This window comes from Pelecanus crispus, chromosome W (assembly GCF_030463565.1).
Source record: "Pelecanus crispus isolate bPelCri1 chromosome W, bPelCri1.pri, whole genome shotgun sequence".
Lineage (NCBI taxonomy): Eukaryota > Metazoa > Chordata > Aves > Pelecaniformes > Pelecanidae > Pelecanus > Pelecanus crispus.
Genome location: NC_134675.1, coordinates 21,566,741 through 21,586,947, shown reverse-complemented (window position 1 = coordinate 21,586,947; position 20,207 = coordinate 21,566,741). Strand labels below are relative to the sequence as shown.

The 20,207-nt window shown below is 41.3% G+C and overlaps 1 protein-coding gene across 2 annotated transcripts in view; it reads right to left on the bottom strand.

The window, feature by feature from the left end:
• LOC104037061 (ubiquitin-associated protein 2-like) overlaps positions 1 to 19,845 on the bottom strand; it is an 86,902-nt gene extending 67,057 nt beyond the window's left edge. For both annotated transcript variants that reach the window (XM_075725669.1, XM_075725670.1), the window contains exons 1-5: positions 19,711 to 19,845; positions 15,594 to 15,671; positions 13,262 to 13,372; positions 9,044 to 9,197; positions 7,236 to 7,313 (exon numbers count right to left, since the gene is read on the bottom strand). In XM_075725669.1, coding sequence (XP_075581784.1) covers positions 7,236 to 7,313; positions 9,044 to 9,197; positions 13,262 to 13,372; positions 15,594 to 15,671; positions 19,711 to 19,809 — 520 coding nt within the window. In that variant the 5' untranslated portion in view covers positions 19,810 to 19,845. The remainder of the gene's footprint in view (positions 1 to 7,235; positions 7,314 to 9,043; positions 9,198 to 13,261; positions 13,373 to 15,593; positions 15,672 to 19,710) is intronic.
• Positions 19,846 to 20,207: the final 362 nt, after the last annotated feature.

The following is a 20,207-nucleotide window of genomic DNA, read 5'->3' as shown; positions in this document are numbered from 1 at the left end:
ATTCATTGTTTACTCCTTGTAAATGTGAATCAAAAGTCCCTTGATTAAGATCAGAAAATCAGTCCTTGTCCTCTAGTCTAGGGAACTGCCCACTGGAAAGCGGAGCTGCAATTTTCCTGGGAGAACCCCCTTGTGTGATTGTCTTTCCTTGCAACTCACGCACCCGTGCCTCTAGGGTCGAGGTGGGTTTTCCATCCCACTTCCTCATGTCCTCTACATGGTCACGCAGGTAAAACCACAGGGTGCCCCATGGTGTGTATCCTCTCCATCCTCTCTCTTGAGCATAAGGACATTGACTCCTAATGGCTGAGATACTGGTCCATACAGGTAGGGAGCAGGACAGATCCTCTCTGAGTTGATGGACTTCCCGGGACAGTTTCTCCACAGCCAAGACAAGGGAGGAAGAGAGTCTTCATATTGCCCGAGTTGGCCAGCCAAGTCATCCACTGTTTGTTCTTCTCAGTCTTTCCAGATCGTTACTGCCAATGAGTTTGCATGCGACCATGGTGCACTCCATAAAAGCTTCCGACACATGGATTTTGTGCACCTGACTTCGTCTGGATCTTTCGATAACTGCTCGTTGTCCAGGTCATCATAAATCACCTCCACCACAGCTAATTCCCTCAGGTACTGGATACCTCTCTCCAGGGTGGTCCATTTGCCTGGGTGACATATAACATCTTCCTTGAAGGGATACCTTTCCTTCACGCTTGACAGAAGTCATCTCCAGAGGCTAAGGGTTTGTGCCCCTTTTCAAATTGCTTTGTCAATGCCCCCTTCCCTAGAAAGGGATTCCAGCTGCTTGGTTTCCCTACCAAGCAACAACTAAAACAGCAGTTCTAAACTAATTAAAACATTATTCTCATACTAAATCCAACACACAGCACTATGCCAGCTACTACAAGGAAGAAAAAAAGTAACTCTATCCCAGCCAACACCAGGACAACATGACACACACAGTTTACTAACCAATGCCGAACCAACTACAGCAAAACTAAATGGACTTCAGATTGTGACCTCTGGAAAGTCTGCTCCACATTCCTGTTTCAGAAAAAACTAACATCCTTTCTAGTTCTGGCAAAGGACATCCAAAATATATCCTGTGCCAACTGTGCTAAGCTTTTAAAACAAGAAAATGTTTAGACATTCAATTCTGGTTACAGAAGCTCATTTTTTGCAAGGATAGCATACTTCTTATCTAAGAAATGTTTAAAAAGAAAAAAAGATCAAGAATACAAGCTGGATTGTAGTCAGATATTGTGGTGGGTTGACCATGGCTGGATGCCAAGTGCCCACCAAAGCTGCTCTATCACTTCTCAACTGGACAGGGGAGAGAAAATCTAACAAAAACACTTGTAGGTTGAGATAAGGACAGGGAGATCACTCAGCAATTACTATCATGGGCAAAACAGACTCAACTTGGGGAAAATCAGTTTAATTTATTACCAATCAAAACTGAGTGAGAGGAGTGAGAACATGTGTAGGGTAATAAGAAAGAAAACCAAATCTTAAAACACCTTCCCCCCAACCCTCCCTTCTTCCCAGGCTCAACTTCACTCCTGATTTTCTCTACCTCCTCCCCCCAAACAGCACAGGGGGAAAGGGAATGGGGGTTGCAGTCAGTTCATCACGTCATCTCTGCTGCTCCTTCCTTCTCAGGGAAGGACTCCTCACACTCTGCCCCTGCTCCAGCATGGGGTCCCTCTCACAGGAGGCAGTCCTCCACGAACTTCTCCAACGTGGGTCCTTCCCAAGGGCTGCAGTTCTTCACAAATTGCTCCAGCGTGGGTCCCCCACAGGGTCACAAGTCCTGCCAGAAAACCTGCTCCAGCCTGGGCTCCTCTCTCTCCACAGGTCCTGCCAGGAGCCTGCTCCAGCATGGCCTTCCCACAGGGTCACAGCCTCCTTCAGGTGCATCCACCTGCTCCAGCTTGGGGTCCTCCATGGGCTGCAAGTGGATATCTGCTCCACCATTAACCTCCACAGGCTGCAGGGGGACAGCCTGCTTCACCACAGGCTGAAGGGGAATCTCTGCCCCAGTGCCTGGGGCACCTCCTCCTCCTTCACTGACCTTGGTGTCTGCAGAGTCCTTCCCCTCACATATTCTCACTCCTCACTCCAGCTCCAGCCCTGCCCTGCCCCCCCCCCCCCCCAAACCTTGCCACGCAAACCCAATACAGACATTTACAAAAAGGGTAAGCTGCTTCCTTATACACCCATCAGAAAAAAAAAGTTTGAAAGGCTCGTTGTCACGCTGATTAAGTCCAAAATTAAAACATAATTTTTTTTTCATTTTTATTTCTGTTTTGCTAGAAAAAATTCCCTGTCAGCATCCACATTTATGGCATGCTCACGTTGCTCTGGAAAAATGAAGAGGAAGGGAATCATAGAACAGAATTAAAAGCGACAAATCCATTTTCACTTTGCAAACCAGGAGAATTGCTACGCATGAGTCTGTAACAATTTCTATGCTGAATCAAGTCCAAAAGTTCATCTACCTGCTATCCCATTATCAGCTATGGTCCATTAGATATCTAGGGAACAGTACAAGAACTGAAAGCACAGTGCAGTTTCTCTGGACACTCTCCTAGTCTTCAACCATTTTTTGCTCAGACTTCCTCAGCCAATGATAATTTACATACATCAAAAGCCTCAGTCTTTTTTCCTTTTCTTGATGTGGTTCTTTTTTAGGATGAAACTGTCAAGTCTCTGCATGTATAAGTTTTCAGCACCCACATCATCTTACTGAAAGGAGTTCCTCAGGTTAACTACATGTATGAAGAACCACCTCCGTAAGTTCATTTTGAAACTGCAACCTACTAATATAATTTAATATTCTGTCATTTGCATACTTAGAATCATAGAATCACTTAGTTTGGAAAAGACCTTTAGGATCATCAAGTCCAACCATTAACCTAGCACTGCCAAGTCCACCACCAAACCATGTCCTTAAGTGCCACGTCTATATGCTTTTGAACACCCTCCAGGGATGGCAATTCAACCACTTCCCTGGGCAGCCTGTTCCAATGCTTGACAACCCTTTCCATGAAGAAATTTTTCCCCATATCCAATCTAAACCTCCCTGGCACAGCTTGAGCCCATTTCCTCTCGTCCTATCACTTGTTACTTTGGAAAAAAGAACGACTCACACCTCACTACAACCTCCTTTCAGGTAGTTGTAGAGAGCAATAAGGTCTCCCCTCAGCCTCCTCTTCTTTAGACTAAACAACCCCAGTTCCCTCAGCCACTCCTTGTAAGACACATGCTTTAGACCCTTCACCAGCTTCGTTGCCCTTCTCTGGACACACTCCAGCACCTCAATGTCTTTCTTGTATTGAGGGGCCCAAAACTGGACACAGTATTCCAGGTGCGGCCTCACCAGTGCCGAGTACAGGGGAACAATCACCTCCCTGCTCCTGCTGGCCACACTCTTCCTGATACAAGCCAAGATGCTGTTGGCCTTCTTGGCCACCTGGGCACACTGCTGGCTCATGTTCAGCCGGCTGTCGACCAACACCCCCAGGTCCTTTACGGCCAGGCAGCTTTCGAGCCACTCTTCCCCAAGCCTGTAGCGTTGCATGGGGTTGTTGTGACTGAAGTGCAGGACCCGGCACTTGGCCTTGTTAAACCTCATACAGTTGGCCTCGGCCCATCGATCCAGCCTGTCCTGATCCCTCTGTAGAGCATCTCTACCCTCAAGCAGATCAACACTCCCACCCAACTTGGTGCCATCCACAAACCACACCCACAAAAGAAAGGGTGTACTCAATCCCCTCATCCAGATCATTGATAAAGATATTCAACAGAACTGGCCCCAATACTGAGCCCTGGGGAACAACACTTGTGACCAGCCACAAACTGGGTTTAACTCCATTCACCACAACTCTTTGGGCCCAGCCATCCAGCCAGTTTTTTACCCAGTGAAGAGTATGCCTGTCCAAGCCATGAGCAGGCAGTTTCTCCAGGAGAATGCTGTGGGAGACGGTGTCAAAGGCTTTACTAAAGTCCAGGTAGACAACATCCACAGCCTTTCCCTCATCCACTAAGCAGGTCACCTTGTCATAGAAGGAGGTCAGGTTGGTCAAGCAGGACCTGCCTTTCATAAACCCATGCTGACTGGGCCTGATCACCTGGTTGTCCTGTATGTGCCGTGTGATGGCACTCAGGATCATCTGCCCCATGACCTTCCCCAGCACCGAGGTCAGACTGACAGGCCTGTAGTTCCCCAGATCCTCTTTCCGGCCCTTCTTGTAGATGGGCATCACATTTGCCAACTTCCACTCAACTGGGACCTCCATGGTTAGCCAGGATATCACTTGCTTGGAGTGATCAATTGATTTCCCCACAGAACCTTCCCCGCAGAAATTTACAGGTCTCTACTATACACCCACTCATCCCTCTCTCTTGCAGGTAGAGAAGTCCTAGACTGCTTGTTCCTCACACCCCATAAATGCAGTCTTCCCAGTACCTTCAAAAGCCTTTTCTAGCTCTACTGCATCCTTTTCAACATGGAGTGAAGGACAGTGGGAGAACCAGACCTGCACTTAAAATTGAAGATCTGAGAACAGTACAAAACAGCAGCATAAAAAAAAAATTGTGCCTGTAAAGTTTGTCAATTTGTATATAACACTGCAGCTGATTAAAACACAAACAAGGAAACATTTCTAGAGCTGACAATCCTCAAGACATAACCATCTTCCTCCATAATTCTTTCACAAGATTCCATTCCAGACAGTTACAAACCTTTGCAATACTGACACAAATACAATCACTTTGATGCAATTAATATCCATCACCATTATAGTATTTTTTACATCTAAATTAAACTCATTCAAGAAATTCAGTTCTGAAAAGATAGATGGGGAGGCCATCTTAAAGAAATTCCTTAACTCCTTTCCAAGCCAAAGTTTGCACCCTTAAAGATTAAGTTGCAAGCAAAGATTAAGGGCAGAGCAATGTCAGCTGGGGTGTGTCCTGAAACACATCCTGTGATGCGTTTTTGCTTTCTGTTAATCAGTCAATAACATGTTTCTACTTCACATCCCTGATCTCCTGCATACCAGCAACCAGTGGTGTTGGTAGACTTTATACCTACTAACCTATATAAAGTTGCAAGGAATGTCACACAGTCATTAACAGAAGATCTACTGCACAATGAAGCCTACAGCACCAAGGCTGAAATACTCAGTATCAGGGGTTTTTCCCCTCATTATCACTCCAGTGTCAATCCCATTTCTTCTATTTTCAGTACATATCATTTCTTAAAATTAGGTTGTTCTACAGTAGAGCAGTAATACAATGGCCCAGCAAATCTTCCTCTGGAAAGCAGCCAGTAAGAGAACTCCAGCCTGAGACGGTAGCTTAAAATAGAGAGACAATGCATTGCTCAGGTATTAGCTGACCCCTAATTTTGTATCCAGTGCCTAGATTCCTACACACACTCTGCACAAAACATTTCTAAAAAAGGGTTCTGTGATGATTACCAGCAGCCTATTTACTTTCAGCTGAAATACACAGAATAGTCAAATACAGGATAAAGTAACAGAAAAGAAAGACTACTGAATGAAATGGCAGGAAGCTTTTTTTTATTATTTCTACTAATATCCAAACAAAGTCAGTCATGAATCCCTGAAATACTGAGAAGTGAATTACACAGCTTTATACAACTCCCTGCAGATTTCAAGGGCTTGCATTATAAAATTAAATTAGGTATTTCCTGCCACAGAATACACACACTTGTAATATAATGATCCTGAAGTCATTCAACGGGTTTATCACAGACAGTTGAGAACACTTCATTAAGATACTTTGCTCACATGAATGTACAGTCTAAAATATTTGTTAGAGAGATACAGTAATACTATGTACACTAAGCCAGTGAACAGAAATTGGTTGAAGTTGTTCCTATTTCTTCAGATATGTCAGTTTGATCTGATGATTAAGTGCTTTGGCTTGAGACATATGATATTCATCTAGAGAGCTACAGTGTTGACAACAAAAGCAGTGTATTGTTCACAAGGTTAAAAAGCCAAAAATATACTGCATTTGAAATTAATCTCTAAGTTTCAACCAACAACTTAAAAAATTCTACCTTTATATTTATAATTTGAGTATAAAGGATTATTTTATAAAACAAATAACCAAAAGACTTACATTCCATCTATTAACAGTGCTAACATACCAAAAACTGTAGCTGTGAACTATACCACACCCTCCTCTGCAAAGCTACCTCTCTGCACACACCATTTGCTGATTCACAGGCACAACCGAGTCACTCTTGCAACCCTCTGGAAACTACATGTCTTTGCATCTTTCCACTCCTTCAAGATGCAGATCTGGACACGCCTGTCTGAACACCTCGTTACTGGATATTCCAAAGAGAAGAGAGTCCTTTGAAGGCAGAATTTTTTGTGAGTCAGACATTACTTATTAAGTACATTAGCTCTGCTGCTCACTTCATCAATTTAACTCATTTAATACCCACTTCCCCATGCAATCTGCACTGTACCTAGGTTACTCATTTTCATTCCTCCTGCTCCAAGAAAAAACAAGCCTCTTTCCATTCTGACCTGTGAAAATTCAAACCAACTACACATCCCTTGATCCCACATCAAATTCATTATCAACATCTTTCCTATCTCTTCTACAGGACAGGATGGGAGTTGTACCTAAGACTCCGCAGTATTCTTTTTCCACAGTTCTCCTCATCAGTTCTTCCATGCCAAATTCCTTCTCTTACCAAAAAGAGCCTCTAAGGTGGCTTGTACTTTCTCTGATTGGGCACCAAGAACAGAAGGCAAGCCTGACAACCAGATCCATCCCAAAGAAACAGCACAAGTACACATCAAATCCCTCCCCGAGAGCTCTACAGATGGAATCTTGTACTCTCCTGCTGCCAAGGTACATCCTGAGGAGCCCAGTGCACTCCTACTCACAGGAGGCTGGCATGAGTCAATATGGGCAAACAGCTCTCCACAGCCAGAGCACACCAGCCTGCTACACAGGAAATTACCATAAAGGTGATTTGTGTCAATTCTTTTAAGTTGTTCTGAGACCAAGACGTGACAAGGGGTAAGAGAGGGGGGATGTACCTAAATTAAAGGTGGCTGAAGTGCTTATGGAATCAAAGGATAACCAACAAATGCTTAAAAAGAAGTGTTTAAAGAAATAAATGGGAGAGTCCCATTTCAGGACATGAAATCAGTGCCAGTCCCACACCAACGCCACCATCTCACCTCTCCCACGGCCACGTTTCCCACGGTCTGAAGGCCTGTCTCCTTGATTGTTGTCCACTCCATTCTCTTCAGCTCGAACTGTGGAGAGAGGACAGCTTAAAAGAAGCTTTAGAGACTCATACATGAGATAATATAGCCATCTGCTTAACCTGAACTCCAAAAGAAAAGACAAGATTTTCAAGTGGGCTGGTCAACAGATCTCAGTCACCCCTCTTTGGGGGCCTAGCTACAAGCAAATTATGTTTACTTTGCACTGGACAATATAAGGAAGCAAAAAAATCTAATCTGAGGGTTATGTCCCTCAGACAACACACTTGGTTTTTTGGGAGGGAAAAAAACCCAAAAAAGCAGTGTTTTGCAGCCTACACTATTAAATTAATTATGGCCTCACCACTTTAACAAGGCAGGAAATAAAGCTGCCTCATACTATGCTTCCTTGATAACGTGCTGGGTGGCAGCAGTGAAAGAATAAGGGATAACCAAGAACGCCAACTCTTCTCCTGTCTGCCTATACGACATCCATGTACAACCAGGGAAACTTAAAAGAACTCTCCTCTGTATTTAAATCAGAGTGATGACAACTGGGTGAAGGTGAGGCATTAGAAAAGCACTGCAACTTAACTATTTTGTGGAAAACTCCTGAGGAGGTACTCTGAAAGTGGGGGAGGGAAGACTAGCCACTTAAAACACTGCTGAGATTTTGTACTGCACAACTCTTCCTAATGGCAGCAACAAAGTCATTAATTCTTCAACTGGGAAGCTGGGAAGAGAATATCAAGGTTTGGTAACCATCTGAAAAATCTTTAATTCCAGTTTACAAAAAGAGACAAGCAGCATCTGGCTCTGCCCCTCATTTTCATTTTGATGGATCTGATTTCAATTTGTTCTAAGTATAGCTGCAAATTTTATTAATATTTTTTCCTATCTTGACATTACTCTATTCTACAAAGATTGACAATGTCTTCACTGGCACAATACTTAAATATATGAATAATAATGAATTAGAGGAGTTGACTAATACTGTAAATATTTTTCCTACTTGGAAGTGAAAAGCTAAACATTTTTTTCATTCTGGTTTCTCTGCTCATCTATCAGTGTTGTGTATGGCCCTTACAGGCAATGTATACAGCTTTGATACTGCTGATAAAACTTAGAGAAAAAAGCAATGTGTATCCAATGGTGATCTAATGTGATGCTACCTAACTTGGAAACATCTGTTTGCTTTTGTACAATGTATTATTGCACCTGTATAAACTGTAGCAAATTTTTAAATGTTTCAACTCAAAGAATTTTCTCTGTTGTAGAAACTCACCTTTGGTTGGCTTATGCGAGTAATATATGCTAGAGATTAATAATGATCCCAGTCTTTTCATTCCCCTTATGAGAAGATGAGAACATCTTCAGGTTCTCCCACTCATAAAAGGAGATGGAGTCAAAGCTGGATAATTTTTTCATTAAAAGAAACAAAGAAGTGTATCAGCTGTGCAGTGAAATACTTGCTCTCAAGCAGTCTTACAAAGACTCGATTCCAAAACTTACATGAAGAACAGCAATTTGTACAAGATCAATTAATCAAAAAAGGACAGATATTTAAATTAAATTGAGCATCTCTGAACAAGCACAGACCATCCCAAAACCAAGTCACATAGACAGATCAAGCATACCTGTTGCACAAACAAGTTATGATCCCTTCAGCACTGAGCTATAGCTCGGACTGACTTTACTCCATTAAGCATTTGCTCTCAACTCAGCCAGTTTCAGCTGCAAGAAAAGTGTCTGAATCTTTAAAAATAAACCCCTATACATACACTCTCGGCCACGGCTGCCGCCTCTTCCCCGTCTGTTGGAACTTCCCCGTCCGCGACTCACTTCTCTGTCCCCTCGTTTTTCTCTGTTCTCTTTGTTTTCTGAACTTTCCTTTCCAAGGCTTTTCTTCTTTCCCCCTACAGTCTCCCAAGAAGTCTATTTGGGTAGAACAGAATTAGATACAAAAGTCAAAAAGGAAGAGACAGCTCTCAATGCATACTTCCACCTCACACCCCTCCAGTTCATGGAAAAAAAACAACAGGTGTTTGCATAATGTAACATATGTAATACCTTGCAAACTACACTGATACAAATGGAAACATGCTGTATTTTTGGGAAGAGATGAGAAAGAAACAAGTTTTAGAATTTGGATTTTTCTTATGGAATGTGAGAATCCCAAATATTTCTGGCTATAATGGACTTTTACCAGTTTAAGGAAGCCTAGATACAACCACAATGCAGAAAATCTGCAAAGCAAGCAACAGTTTCCCTCTCGCTACCTCCATAAATCTAGCAAGGGAGCATGCACAGAGCTATCTTTTTCTCCCAAGGAAATGAAAAAATGCTTATAAGCATCACTGAACAAGAGACTGCTGAGAATAAGTATGTGGCCAAGGGGGACACACACACACACACATTATCCAGATGTACTAGAATTCAAGCACCAAGAGACAGAATGGCAGAACAACAACTTGGGAAAACTGGGGCCATGACAAGCCAGACCATCCACTCTTAACAGCTACAGCTCATCACACAGAGCAAAATACAGGAAAAACTATGTCTAAACAAGACAAGGGACCAAGGTCCAAACATCAGGCTTCAGCTTTAATATTAAACTCCATCTTTAAAATAAATTCAGGAATTGTATTGGCTCCATAGGATTATCTGTAGGAGTTGAAAATAAAAGGACTAAAACAGTTGCTAAGAATAGCACAGCAACTGGTATATTATGCAATTGCATGGCTAGTCTATTGAGCCATAGCTGCAAAACAAAGAAGAAAGGTGGTATTTGCAAACCATTAAGGTGGCAGATCGGTTTATATATATATGTCTCTAGGAGCTTATAGTCCAGGTAAGGTATTTAAGTGGGAAATTTGCATATGCAAATAAGGCACCATCAACTGCAAAGCACTACATAAAGCCATGACCTCTGACAGGCACCTGCATCAAACAAAAAAGGTTGGCTATCAGTACTTTTAGGTCCTGTCTTATCTCTTCTCAATTCAGACAACAGCAACTCAGAAGCCCTCGTGAGGTAGGCAATGACCAGCTAGTCCAAGCTGCCTAGAACTGAGAAAACGATTGCTATTGAGAAAGCAGGTAACAAAGCAGTTTACAAGTATAAACTCAATGTTTCAGTGTCTCCTTTGAGAGAATAAGTACTAAGAGAATGGTTACTCTCTAATTTTTTGACACGGCATAGGTGAGAAAGAAGGCTGAAATCACTTTTCAATTTCATCTCCCATACAGAAGACTACACCACCATAAGCCAACTCAGGTGAAGTACAGACAGCATGGATTAGAAATACAAAACTATGCATTTGAGCAACACCACGTTATTTGTGCAACAGAAAACTCATTTCCTTCAGTAACTATTGTACAGCTTCATCTGCCATAGCCTGTGTAACTGCATTACACACTAACACTCCTAAAGCTTTAGAGACACTTCACAGGAGAAAAAAAAAACAAAACAAAACTGCACTGACAACTTCAGAACCAAGTCTATATAGTTCAGAATGCACTACTATTTCACTGATGGGCATGGTGCCAAAAGATCTTAGACCATTTTAAGAAATACCCAAAACTGGATGATCCTGCAAAGCTTAAGAGGAAGCAGCCTCTCCTTAGTAAGGTTTTGCATGACTTGTGAAGGATCAGTAAAAGGACCACTATGAAAGCATCAGATCCATGTTTTCCCAATATAATTTTGAGGAAAGGCTTGAGAAGTTGGGCAGGTCCTTTAAGATAGAGGATGATGCTACCTCTGGGCATGGGAATCCATCACAGACTATCGAAGCTGCCTGTTTTTGGAAGGGAGCTAACTGTTTACAATTTCAGCTGACAATGCCTGAGGCAACCCAAATAACAGCTGTGAGCCTGACCTTCAAAAATATGTAACAGAAGCCGCCTTGGTGGCCTGATCTTAGATGGAAAGAAGAATAATCTGAAAGGTCCCCTTTGTTTTATCTTCAAAGGTTTAGGAAGTAAAACATGGTCAGGCATAAAATGGATCTTCCGCCTGTAGGAAGTTAAATGAATAGAACTCTTGGGCAAAGAAACATGCCCTTCTCTACTCTCATCCAGAAGCCTCTGTCTATCCAAAGCCAGACTGTCACAATTGTTGCAAGTGAAAAATCTTCATAAAGACTAACAGTCACACAGCATAAAGCCTTAAAGATCACAGCATTAGAAAAAAAAAAAAAAAAGACAAAATTGGCAGTACTAAAGAAATTATAAATAGACATTCTAGCTATCACTCCTTGCTCTTCTAATTCTTCAAATTGGATAGACACATCATCTTCCAAATGATGTAAAAAAAAAAAAAAACCCACAAGAAAACTTCCAGTGCATCAAAGCAGAGTGAAACTAGAAAAAGAGATTTGGGAATCTGCATTCAGAACTAGTACCACCTCTGTTTCCAACTTTACATCAAATCCATGGTTAAACTGTTCTGGAGTATAATAGCCTTAAAACAAACCCTTCAAGTTGGAGGCCCGCAAACTTCCATAAAGAAGAATAGATTTCTTCACGCTCTGATGAGGACCCCTTCTAATTAATACTCCTTCCTCCTTGTGCCCTTTAAATTCTCTGTATTTGAGTTGCATTTTGTCTACAGAGAGCAGTAGATTCAGAGGGACTTGTCAAAAGAACAGAACATATGGATGTGTTGCTTCTAATTGATAAATGAGTTCAGAAAGTTCCTTCCATGTCATGATCACTTATAACAATCTGCTAAAGTAAGGAAGCATTTAACATTCTCTATCAACCAGAAAACTATTTTCAACTAGAAAATGGCAAATACGAGAAGTACAAGAAAACACAAAACCAGCATATTACTAAGATTTAATCAAGGTGAGATGCTCTCTTCTACTCCCAACTTACTAGCTCGCTCAGTATTATATACTTCTGTGTTTTAGATGACCTCAACTCTTATAAATGAAAAGGGGATAGAAAAGAAAGTCCCCTCAGTCAGAACAGTATGTGTCCTAGATTTGGGAGGGGGGGGGGGAGTTTCCTCATTAACAATAAGCCATCCTGACAAATCACAGGAAATACTGTATGTTCAGCATTAAGAAAGGAAGTTCAGGTTTCTTTCCCAATTTAGATGAGATGGAATCTAGTTTACTGCCTTGGAAAAAACTGTAAGAAGTCCCTCCAGCAAAAACTTCAACTGCAGCAAGACATATTTTCCTGATCTCTTGGGATAAAAAAAAATTGCTCTGTGCAACATTATAAGCGACATTATTTGTTGTTATAGACCAGCCGGGTTAGCTCAGTTGGTTAGAGCATGGTGCTAATAATGCCAAGTTCACAGGTTCAATCCCTGCTTACTGCAGGGGGGTTGGGCTCGATGATCTCTCAAGGTCCCTTCCAACCCAAAGCATTCTATGATTCTACAATATACACATTTAGTCTCCTCTTTTTGTTTTTTTCAATAGTCATGCAAATGAGCAATACAGTGAAAGGAGCAACTACTTGCTGTATCCTCTTCTGCCATTAGCAGCACTATCAATGCAACTTTCAGATGTGGAAACCTCCTCCAACTTCAATACTCACAATGCACACCTACAGAAGTTGCATGACTTAAAATATCTGCCTGCCCTTTAGGTTTATAGAGATTGCCCTTTGCGGCAAACACTTAGACTCAGGTCTCAGGGTTGTGGAGGTGCTGCAGAGTAACTACAAACACTGCAGCAAAAAACAGGCCCATGTCTGACAGAGCACTGAATTCTGCTGCAGAGTTAAAATTGTTGCATATAAATGAAAGCCAGAGGACTCTGCAAGAGACCAGCTGAATACCCACAACATTTTCAAGGTTCAGTCTACTCTAAGGTATGCATGCAGTAGAGAAGCTGACCTGGTCTCCATTTCCTTCAAAAGAATTTGAATGGAGACACAGAAATTGAAAGCTTCCAAAATATGACTTTCCCAATCACTTCTTAGAAGTGGAAAGGCACAGCAAACAGAAAGAGCTGTTTGATATAAAAGTAAAACCTTACCGTGTCTGAACTTCCTTCCAGCAGTATGTTGATTGCTCTGTTCACATCCCCATTACAATCATGTAGTGCCACTATGCACTCATCCTGGTTTTTCCCCGTCACTTCCATAAGCTGGCAGTAAGAGTCAGACATGTTAAAATATCCAAATTATCATCATAAGAAAATAAGAGTTAGTACCACCACAGATTCCAATAAAGTGCATAGCTACTGCATCAGAGCAAACTAAAATCCTAAATAAAGGTATCTGCATTTTACAGATCTGCTTGGGATTCAGACAAGAGACAGGATGAAACACAAATTAAATGGTAATCAAGAAAGCATTCTTTCATGCTTTTCTTTTTTTCCTTTAACTTCATGCTTGCAGCAAATGCTGTCACCCCAGAGACAGCAGTATATGAGGGTAAAGATGTAGAAGACCAGGATTGCTCCAGTATCATCCTCTCTCCCTCCCCACTAAACATCCCCCTTTTTATCCCACTGTGCGAGAACAGCATAAGGTAAGGCATGGCAGAGAACAGATCCATGTAGAAAAACATCCAGACTAAGAAAAAGGTTCTTTTTCAGCCAGATCAGCTCCCTCCAATGGACTGACATTTCAGCATAAGGCCACACAAAAGGCATAAGCGATGGCTGCTTAAGGAGACCTAGTACTGAATTATGCTCCATGGACCTGCAGTGCACATCCTGAGGAGTGTGGGATGGAAATAATCACAGTCTGTCATGGGACATCCAGCAACTTCACCCAAAGAAAAAAAGAAAAAAACTACACAAGCTAGAAATATATATACACAATGTAAAATATTGAAGATTTCCTATGCAAAACTTAATTCTTATCCTTTCCACCAGCAGAGCCACAGGCACTATTGATGAGGGCCCTTTGGCTTCAGGAAGTACAAGACTTCACTTCTGGCACAGCAACAGAACAAGTTTATATCAAGAACAACAAAAAGCACTTAACGTGTTTTGGTTTAGCCCCAGCCAGCAACTAAGCACCACACAGCGGCTTGCTCACCCTCCCCCCCCCCAGTGGGATGGGGGAGAGAATTGGAAGGGCAAAAGAAAGAAAACTCATAGGTCAAGATAAGAACAGTTTAATAATTGACGTATAATAATAATAATAATAAATTGTAGTGAAAAGGAAAACAACAAAAAGAGGAACAAAACCCAGGAAAAACAAGTGATGCAACCACTCATCACCTGCCAACCAACACCCAGCCAGTCCCCAAGCAGCGATCACTGCCCCCCGGCCAACCCCCCCCAGTTTATATACTGAGCATGACGTCATATGGTATGGAATAGCCCTTTGGTCAGTTTGGATCAACTATTCTGGCTGTGCCCCCTCCCAGCTTCTTGTGCACCTGGCAGAGCATGGGAAGCTGAAAAGTCCTTGACTAGCATAAGCAGTACTTAGCAACAACTAAACCATCAGTGTGTTATCAACATTCTTCTCCTACTAAATCCAAAACACAGCACTATGCCAGCTACTAGGAAGAAAATTAACTCTATCCCAGCCAAAACCAGGACATAATGCTTCAGAGGAGGTTTTACAAAGGAAAAGAAATCAAGAAATCTGCTTCTCTGCTGCATTAATGCATTCACGCTAATTGTTCTCTCCTTCTGGGTGTACTCCTATGTTCTTTGTGATGTGTTCACTCGGACAAAATCACCAATACCCACAGCAGAACAGGGACCCAGATTCTCAGTACTGTTTGAATTAATGGTCTCTGCTATAATTTGGTAATGGAAGCTCAAGCATCTACACCTGAAACTCAGCATAGTAAAGGAAATTGTGTGAGATTTCATTTTCACAGTGTAATTCTATCATTTTAATGCATACACAGATCTGGGATGTCAGATTTTTTTTTTTTTTTTACATAACACTTCAGTTCACCTTTAAGCTATGATTAGACTTTTACTTTCCTGAAAAACAGCTAAGATATTAGCAAACTCAGTTTACACAGGTGAAATTTTTCCCACGTGCATGTACATGTGGACAAGCTGAATGCACTCTTTATTCTGATGATCATTAAGCATCAGGACCATACTAGAGAGACAGTGTGGAAGATACATCAGCACAGATGAGTTCTGGCTTAAAGCCTTGTCTACCAAGGAAAATACACCAGTGTAACTATACAGCCAGAGCTATATTACCGCACAATTTCTTGTAAACGGACTTTACAGTGCAATAAGAGCACCTTTTCCTAGTTAAACTTACATCCTTCTGAAAAAGGTTTCAACTAAATCAGAAACAGACGCTCTAGCTCCAAAATGTAAGCCACCTTTAGAGCACCTTATTGCACAGCATAAAAACTCTGTACCGTAAGAAACATACTTGTTTCACTTTATCTTCAAAATCTGCATCATTCTTATCGTAGATCATCTGAGCAAGGCGAATCTGTTCTGCTGTTGCCTGAAAAACGCAAACATCCAATAAAGTACACAAAATGTGACAATATATTTTTTTTAAAAGTATCTCCTAGTATCACTATATTTTTTTTCTCCAGATTCTCAAAAAGAACATACACAACAAGCACAGAGGTGCTATGGGGAAGGGATTAACATCTCCTCTATGCCCATGTTATAGTTAAAAATTTAGCTGGGACAGAAGCAATTTCAACATGTTCTAACGTATTTGAACCACAGTTAAAGGTCACCACATAGACAAGACAACCATATAATAAAATAGAATTTACCACAGAAGCCTACACTTTGATATTATTACTTTTACTTAGTATCTACCACTCCAGAGTTAGAGTTTTATCATAACAAACTGGCAACGGTATTTCTAAATTAACCACATCTCTGACTATTCCTGCTCACATCACCTTCCACAACTCTTTCAACAACCTGACTCTGTAGTTTTATGAGCACTTTAAAAGAGACTGAGTCATGCCTCAAGATTTTGCCCATGAACAGCTGCACTTATTTTCTTTATAAGCGAATACTGGTCTCTGAAAACTACTAAAGGATCTTGCTATTGATGAAGTATTTGGTGCTTCTGTAATGTTTCTGGACAACAAATCCATGCTGGCAACTTCTCCAAAAGCTGAAAGACTAAAATGGATGGATGCAGTAAAGTGTCATAAAATCCAAATAGGCTATGGCTACCCCACAGCGAAAGCAACTCGAACACTAATGTCTCATTGTACAGGCCACTCTTCATAGTGCAGCATTTGCAGTCTACTTGAACTGCACTCCCATGAAAATACCAAAGATAACTCTATGCTACATGATCCTGGACCGAATTTGATTTCTGCTCAAACAGAAGAGGCTATCGTCTCATGCTAGAGAAGCCTGATACTGAAAGAGCCAGGACCCAAAATGCAAGTTGAAGTGCTGTGGAAGACTTCATTGAGAAGGGGACCACCTCATCCACTGAAATGCTTGACAGGAAGGATTCATCCTGGGCAGCTGGTTGAATCTCACCTTTCGAAGTCTCACTTCACAGGATACCCACGTGAAATTCTGTGCCTCACGAGTCCAGACTTAATCAGCCTCAAACTGCTTTGCTTTTGAAGTTTACTACAAATACAAGCTCTAGAGTAGGTCACCAAGTGTAAATCCTGAGAAGAGTCTAAAAATTACTCCACTGTACACCACCAGGTGCTTATTTGCCAATAAGTTACTGCAGCTGTCCCAGTTCCTCTAGGGAAGTGACATTTACTGTGCTCAGAGGCAACTTCCAAGACAATTAGCACACTACTTCACATTTTTAAAGCGTCATGCTGACAGCTTCATAAGTCAGTCGGTAACAGAGGAGAGCCTGCTCTGGAATTCCCCGTGCCAGCCCTGGTGCCACCCTCCACAAAAGCCTCCTGGTCAGCGTGGTGCTCTGTGCTAAGGAGCTTGCTCTTGGTGTCTGCTGAGAGCTCAGCAGAGAGCAAAAACAAAAGGTCTGCTGGTTTCAGGAATTAAGCCTTGTTGATCCACCTTCTTGCTCTGACTTCAGCATCCTCAGGCCCACTACAACTTTTAAGCTAGTAAAGGGATTTCCTTTAAAGATATCCATGTAAGAAACATGGATATATAAAAACATTCAGATGGTGTAGTTTCTGTAGAGACATGACAGCATTTGACCAGAAACAGGAAACCATCAAGATTCATTTTTTCCATAAACCAACTTACTTTCAAGTCCACCTTAGAAGACAAAAATATACCAAATTTTATAACAATATCACATGTGTGACAGTATCTTCAGTTTTCCTGTGTAAGGAGAGAGCTTAGAAACACAAGTAGGTGCAATATCACCAATATTTATGCCAGTGGATTACACCCAGATGGAACTGAAGATTCAGAAAAAAAAAAAAAAACAACAAAACCCCACAAGATGTGTTTACTATACAAACACCAAATCATTGTCACAAAAAGTTTTGGTTTTTTTCCCCAGCAACTGGTTCTTCTTTATTTTTAAGGCACCATTGTTACAAGTAAGACTGTAGTATCCTATAAAAGTATAATTAAGTTTTAATTGCGACTAAGAAAATAGTAGCATTTTAAGACAGCTAAAATTTTACTCAACCTTACAAGATATTATCTTTGCAGCATAACAGACTGAAGGAAATTTTTAACAACTTTGAACTACCAGAAAACAGAAGTGTGCAAAACACAAATTTAAGTGATAGTAATAGGCTCAGATCTTATAATAAAATGGCATATTTATTATCCAGAAGCAATGCAAAAGAACTGTGATGTAATTTCTTAAATAACTTACATGATGATCAGTGTGATATTATGACAATGAAATCTCCATTTGGGAAAGCAACATTATTCTACGTTCAGAAAAATGAATCAGTGGTAATTGAACAGTAAAATCCCACACATTTCTGTTGATCTGTAAAGCCTGACTAAGGAAGAAGGTCCATCTAATATCTAAACAATAAAAAAATATGGTGCACTAAAACATAATTGCTGTATATTAAATCATCATCATTTCCACTGAATTGACCAAACCAGTATCTATTATGCAAGTAGAAGAATCAGTGGACAAAATGCAGAAAAAGGCCAGTAAGACCTAATGCTTAAAATCAATGAATCACATAGGTTGGAGAAGTCCTCCAAGGATACTCAGTGCAACCTCACACTGAGAGCATGTCCCATCAGAGGAGCTGCTTGGGGCCAGACAGAGATCCCACAACCTCTCTAATCCATGACGTTGTTCATGGTAAACAATTTTTTTTCCTTTTAACAGCTGGAATTTACAGTGTTCCAGCTTGTGCCATTGTCTCTCTGAGAAGAGTCTGGCTTCACCTTTTCTATACCCTTTTCATGAGGTGTCTGAATAGAAGACACCACCCTTTCCTTGCCTTCTTAGGGCTGAACAAATGCAGTTCCCTGAGCCACCCCTCATTCATCCTGTGCTCCAGCCTCTCAGCCATCTTCGCAGCTCTTCACTGGACTTGCTCCCATCTGCCAACATCTGTCTTGTGCCAGGGAACCCAAAACTGGGCAGAGTACTCCACTGCTGGCTTGCAAATGTCAAAAAAGGGGAAGCCACCACTTCTGCCAACCTGCTCACTACACTCCTGCAGCCTTACTTGTTATAAAACAAAAAACAAATTCAACTTCATCTATTAAAAGTTGCTTCCTAAATCCACACATTAGCATGAATCACCACTATGCAAAGCACTGCAATGCAAGATAAGGACTTGAGCTCATATAATTAATACTGTACAAAACAGAACAGGAGCCCCTCCATGTTAAAGATCAGTCTACAAAACAATAAGACACAATTTTCCAGGGGATCACCTCTAGATTGATGTACACTCTACCAGCAGAGAACTGAGGTAATTCCTGAATTGAGTTCAATTTTGAAAAGTACCTGACAAGAGAATAATGAGTTGCCAGGAGCAGAGACATTTTGCACTCTATGTAACCCAGACAAGCACACAACTACTCTGCTGCTGAGAATCAAGACAACGGGCTAAGAGCTTAATTTCAATCTCGCAGATACTCAAAATGATTTTAGTCTGCTGGTGGACAACCATCTTCATTTCACTTTGTGAAGACACTGCACAAGTAGTTTAGGATTTTGTGACTTGTAGATATGCTGAATCATGCTGCAGAACACAGCATACATCTAACGAAGCTTTTCCCACCACCCAAATTCCTCTACCGACCAGAAATCTGCTAGCATCATGATGCTGGCATATGGAAGAGCTGAGATCTGAGGACACTGAGGTCACAGGACAGAAATCCTGACACAGGCATAGAATTCATCACTGATGGGAAATGTTGCTGAAGAACACAAAGCTCCTTTAGAGACAAGGATACAGGAACAACTTAATGCTGTGCTGGATTACTGAGCAATTAAAGCGAGATATCAAACATACTCTTCCAAAATAGACCATGATTTTCCCCTGTCTTTTCTCAGTTTTTACTGACTTGGGGAAGAAATGCATACCATTACATGCTCACTTTACACTCAAAGAAGATTATATAGTAGCACATACCTGTACTACTTGTTTCTGTGGTTGTGCTGGCTGTGTGGTTGAAATTTGCATTTTGTCCCGAGTGCCCCGGGTACGTTCACTGCCCACCGAAGTCATCATATACAGTATATACAAAACAATGTATGTACAAAATAGAAAATCTGGAAAAAAAGAAAAAAAGAAAAGAGCATGAGTTAAGGCAGGGTATTGATTAAATACCCAGATAATATACAAATGCAGTAGCTTGAACTCTTCCTGCCTTTACCACGAACTCTATACAGAGACTCCTGAGAAAGCAGCTTTAATACACCATTATTGGATTTATCACAGTCTTTACAGTACAGGGGGAAATGTAGTAGATAAAAAGCATTTTTGTCAGCTGACTGGGATCTGTCTAGATCTGTACTTCCAGACGACATCTAAATCTCACAGCTTTTCCCAGTTATTTAACATACAGACTTTTCTATTTGCTACTCTGCTGAAATTCCAGCTCCAGCTGTATCTCTCCTTAAATTTCT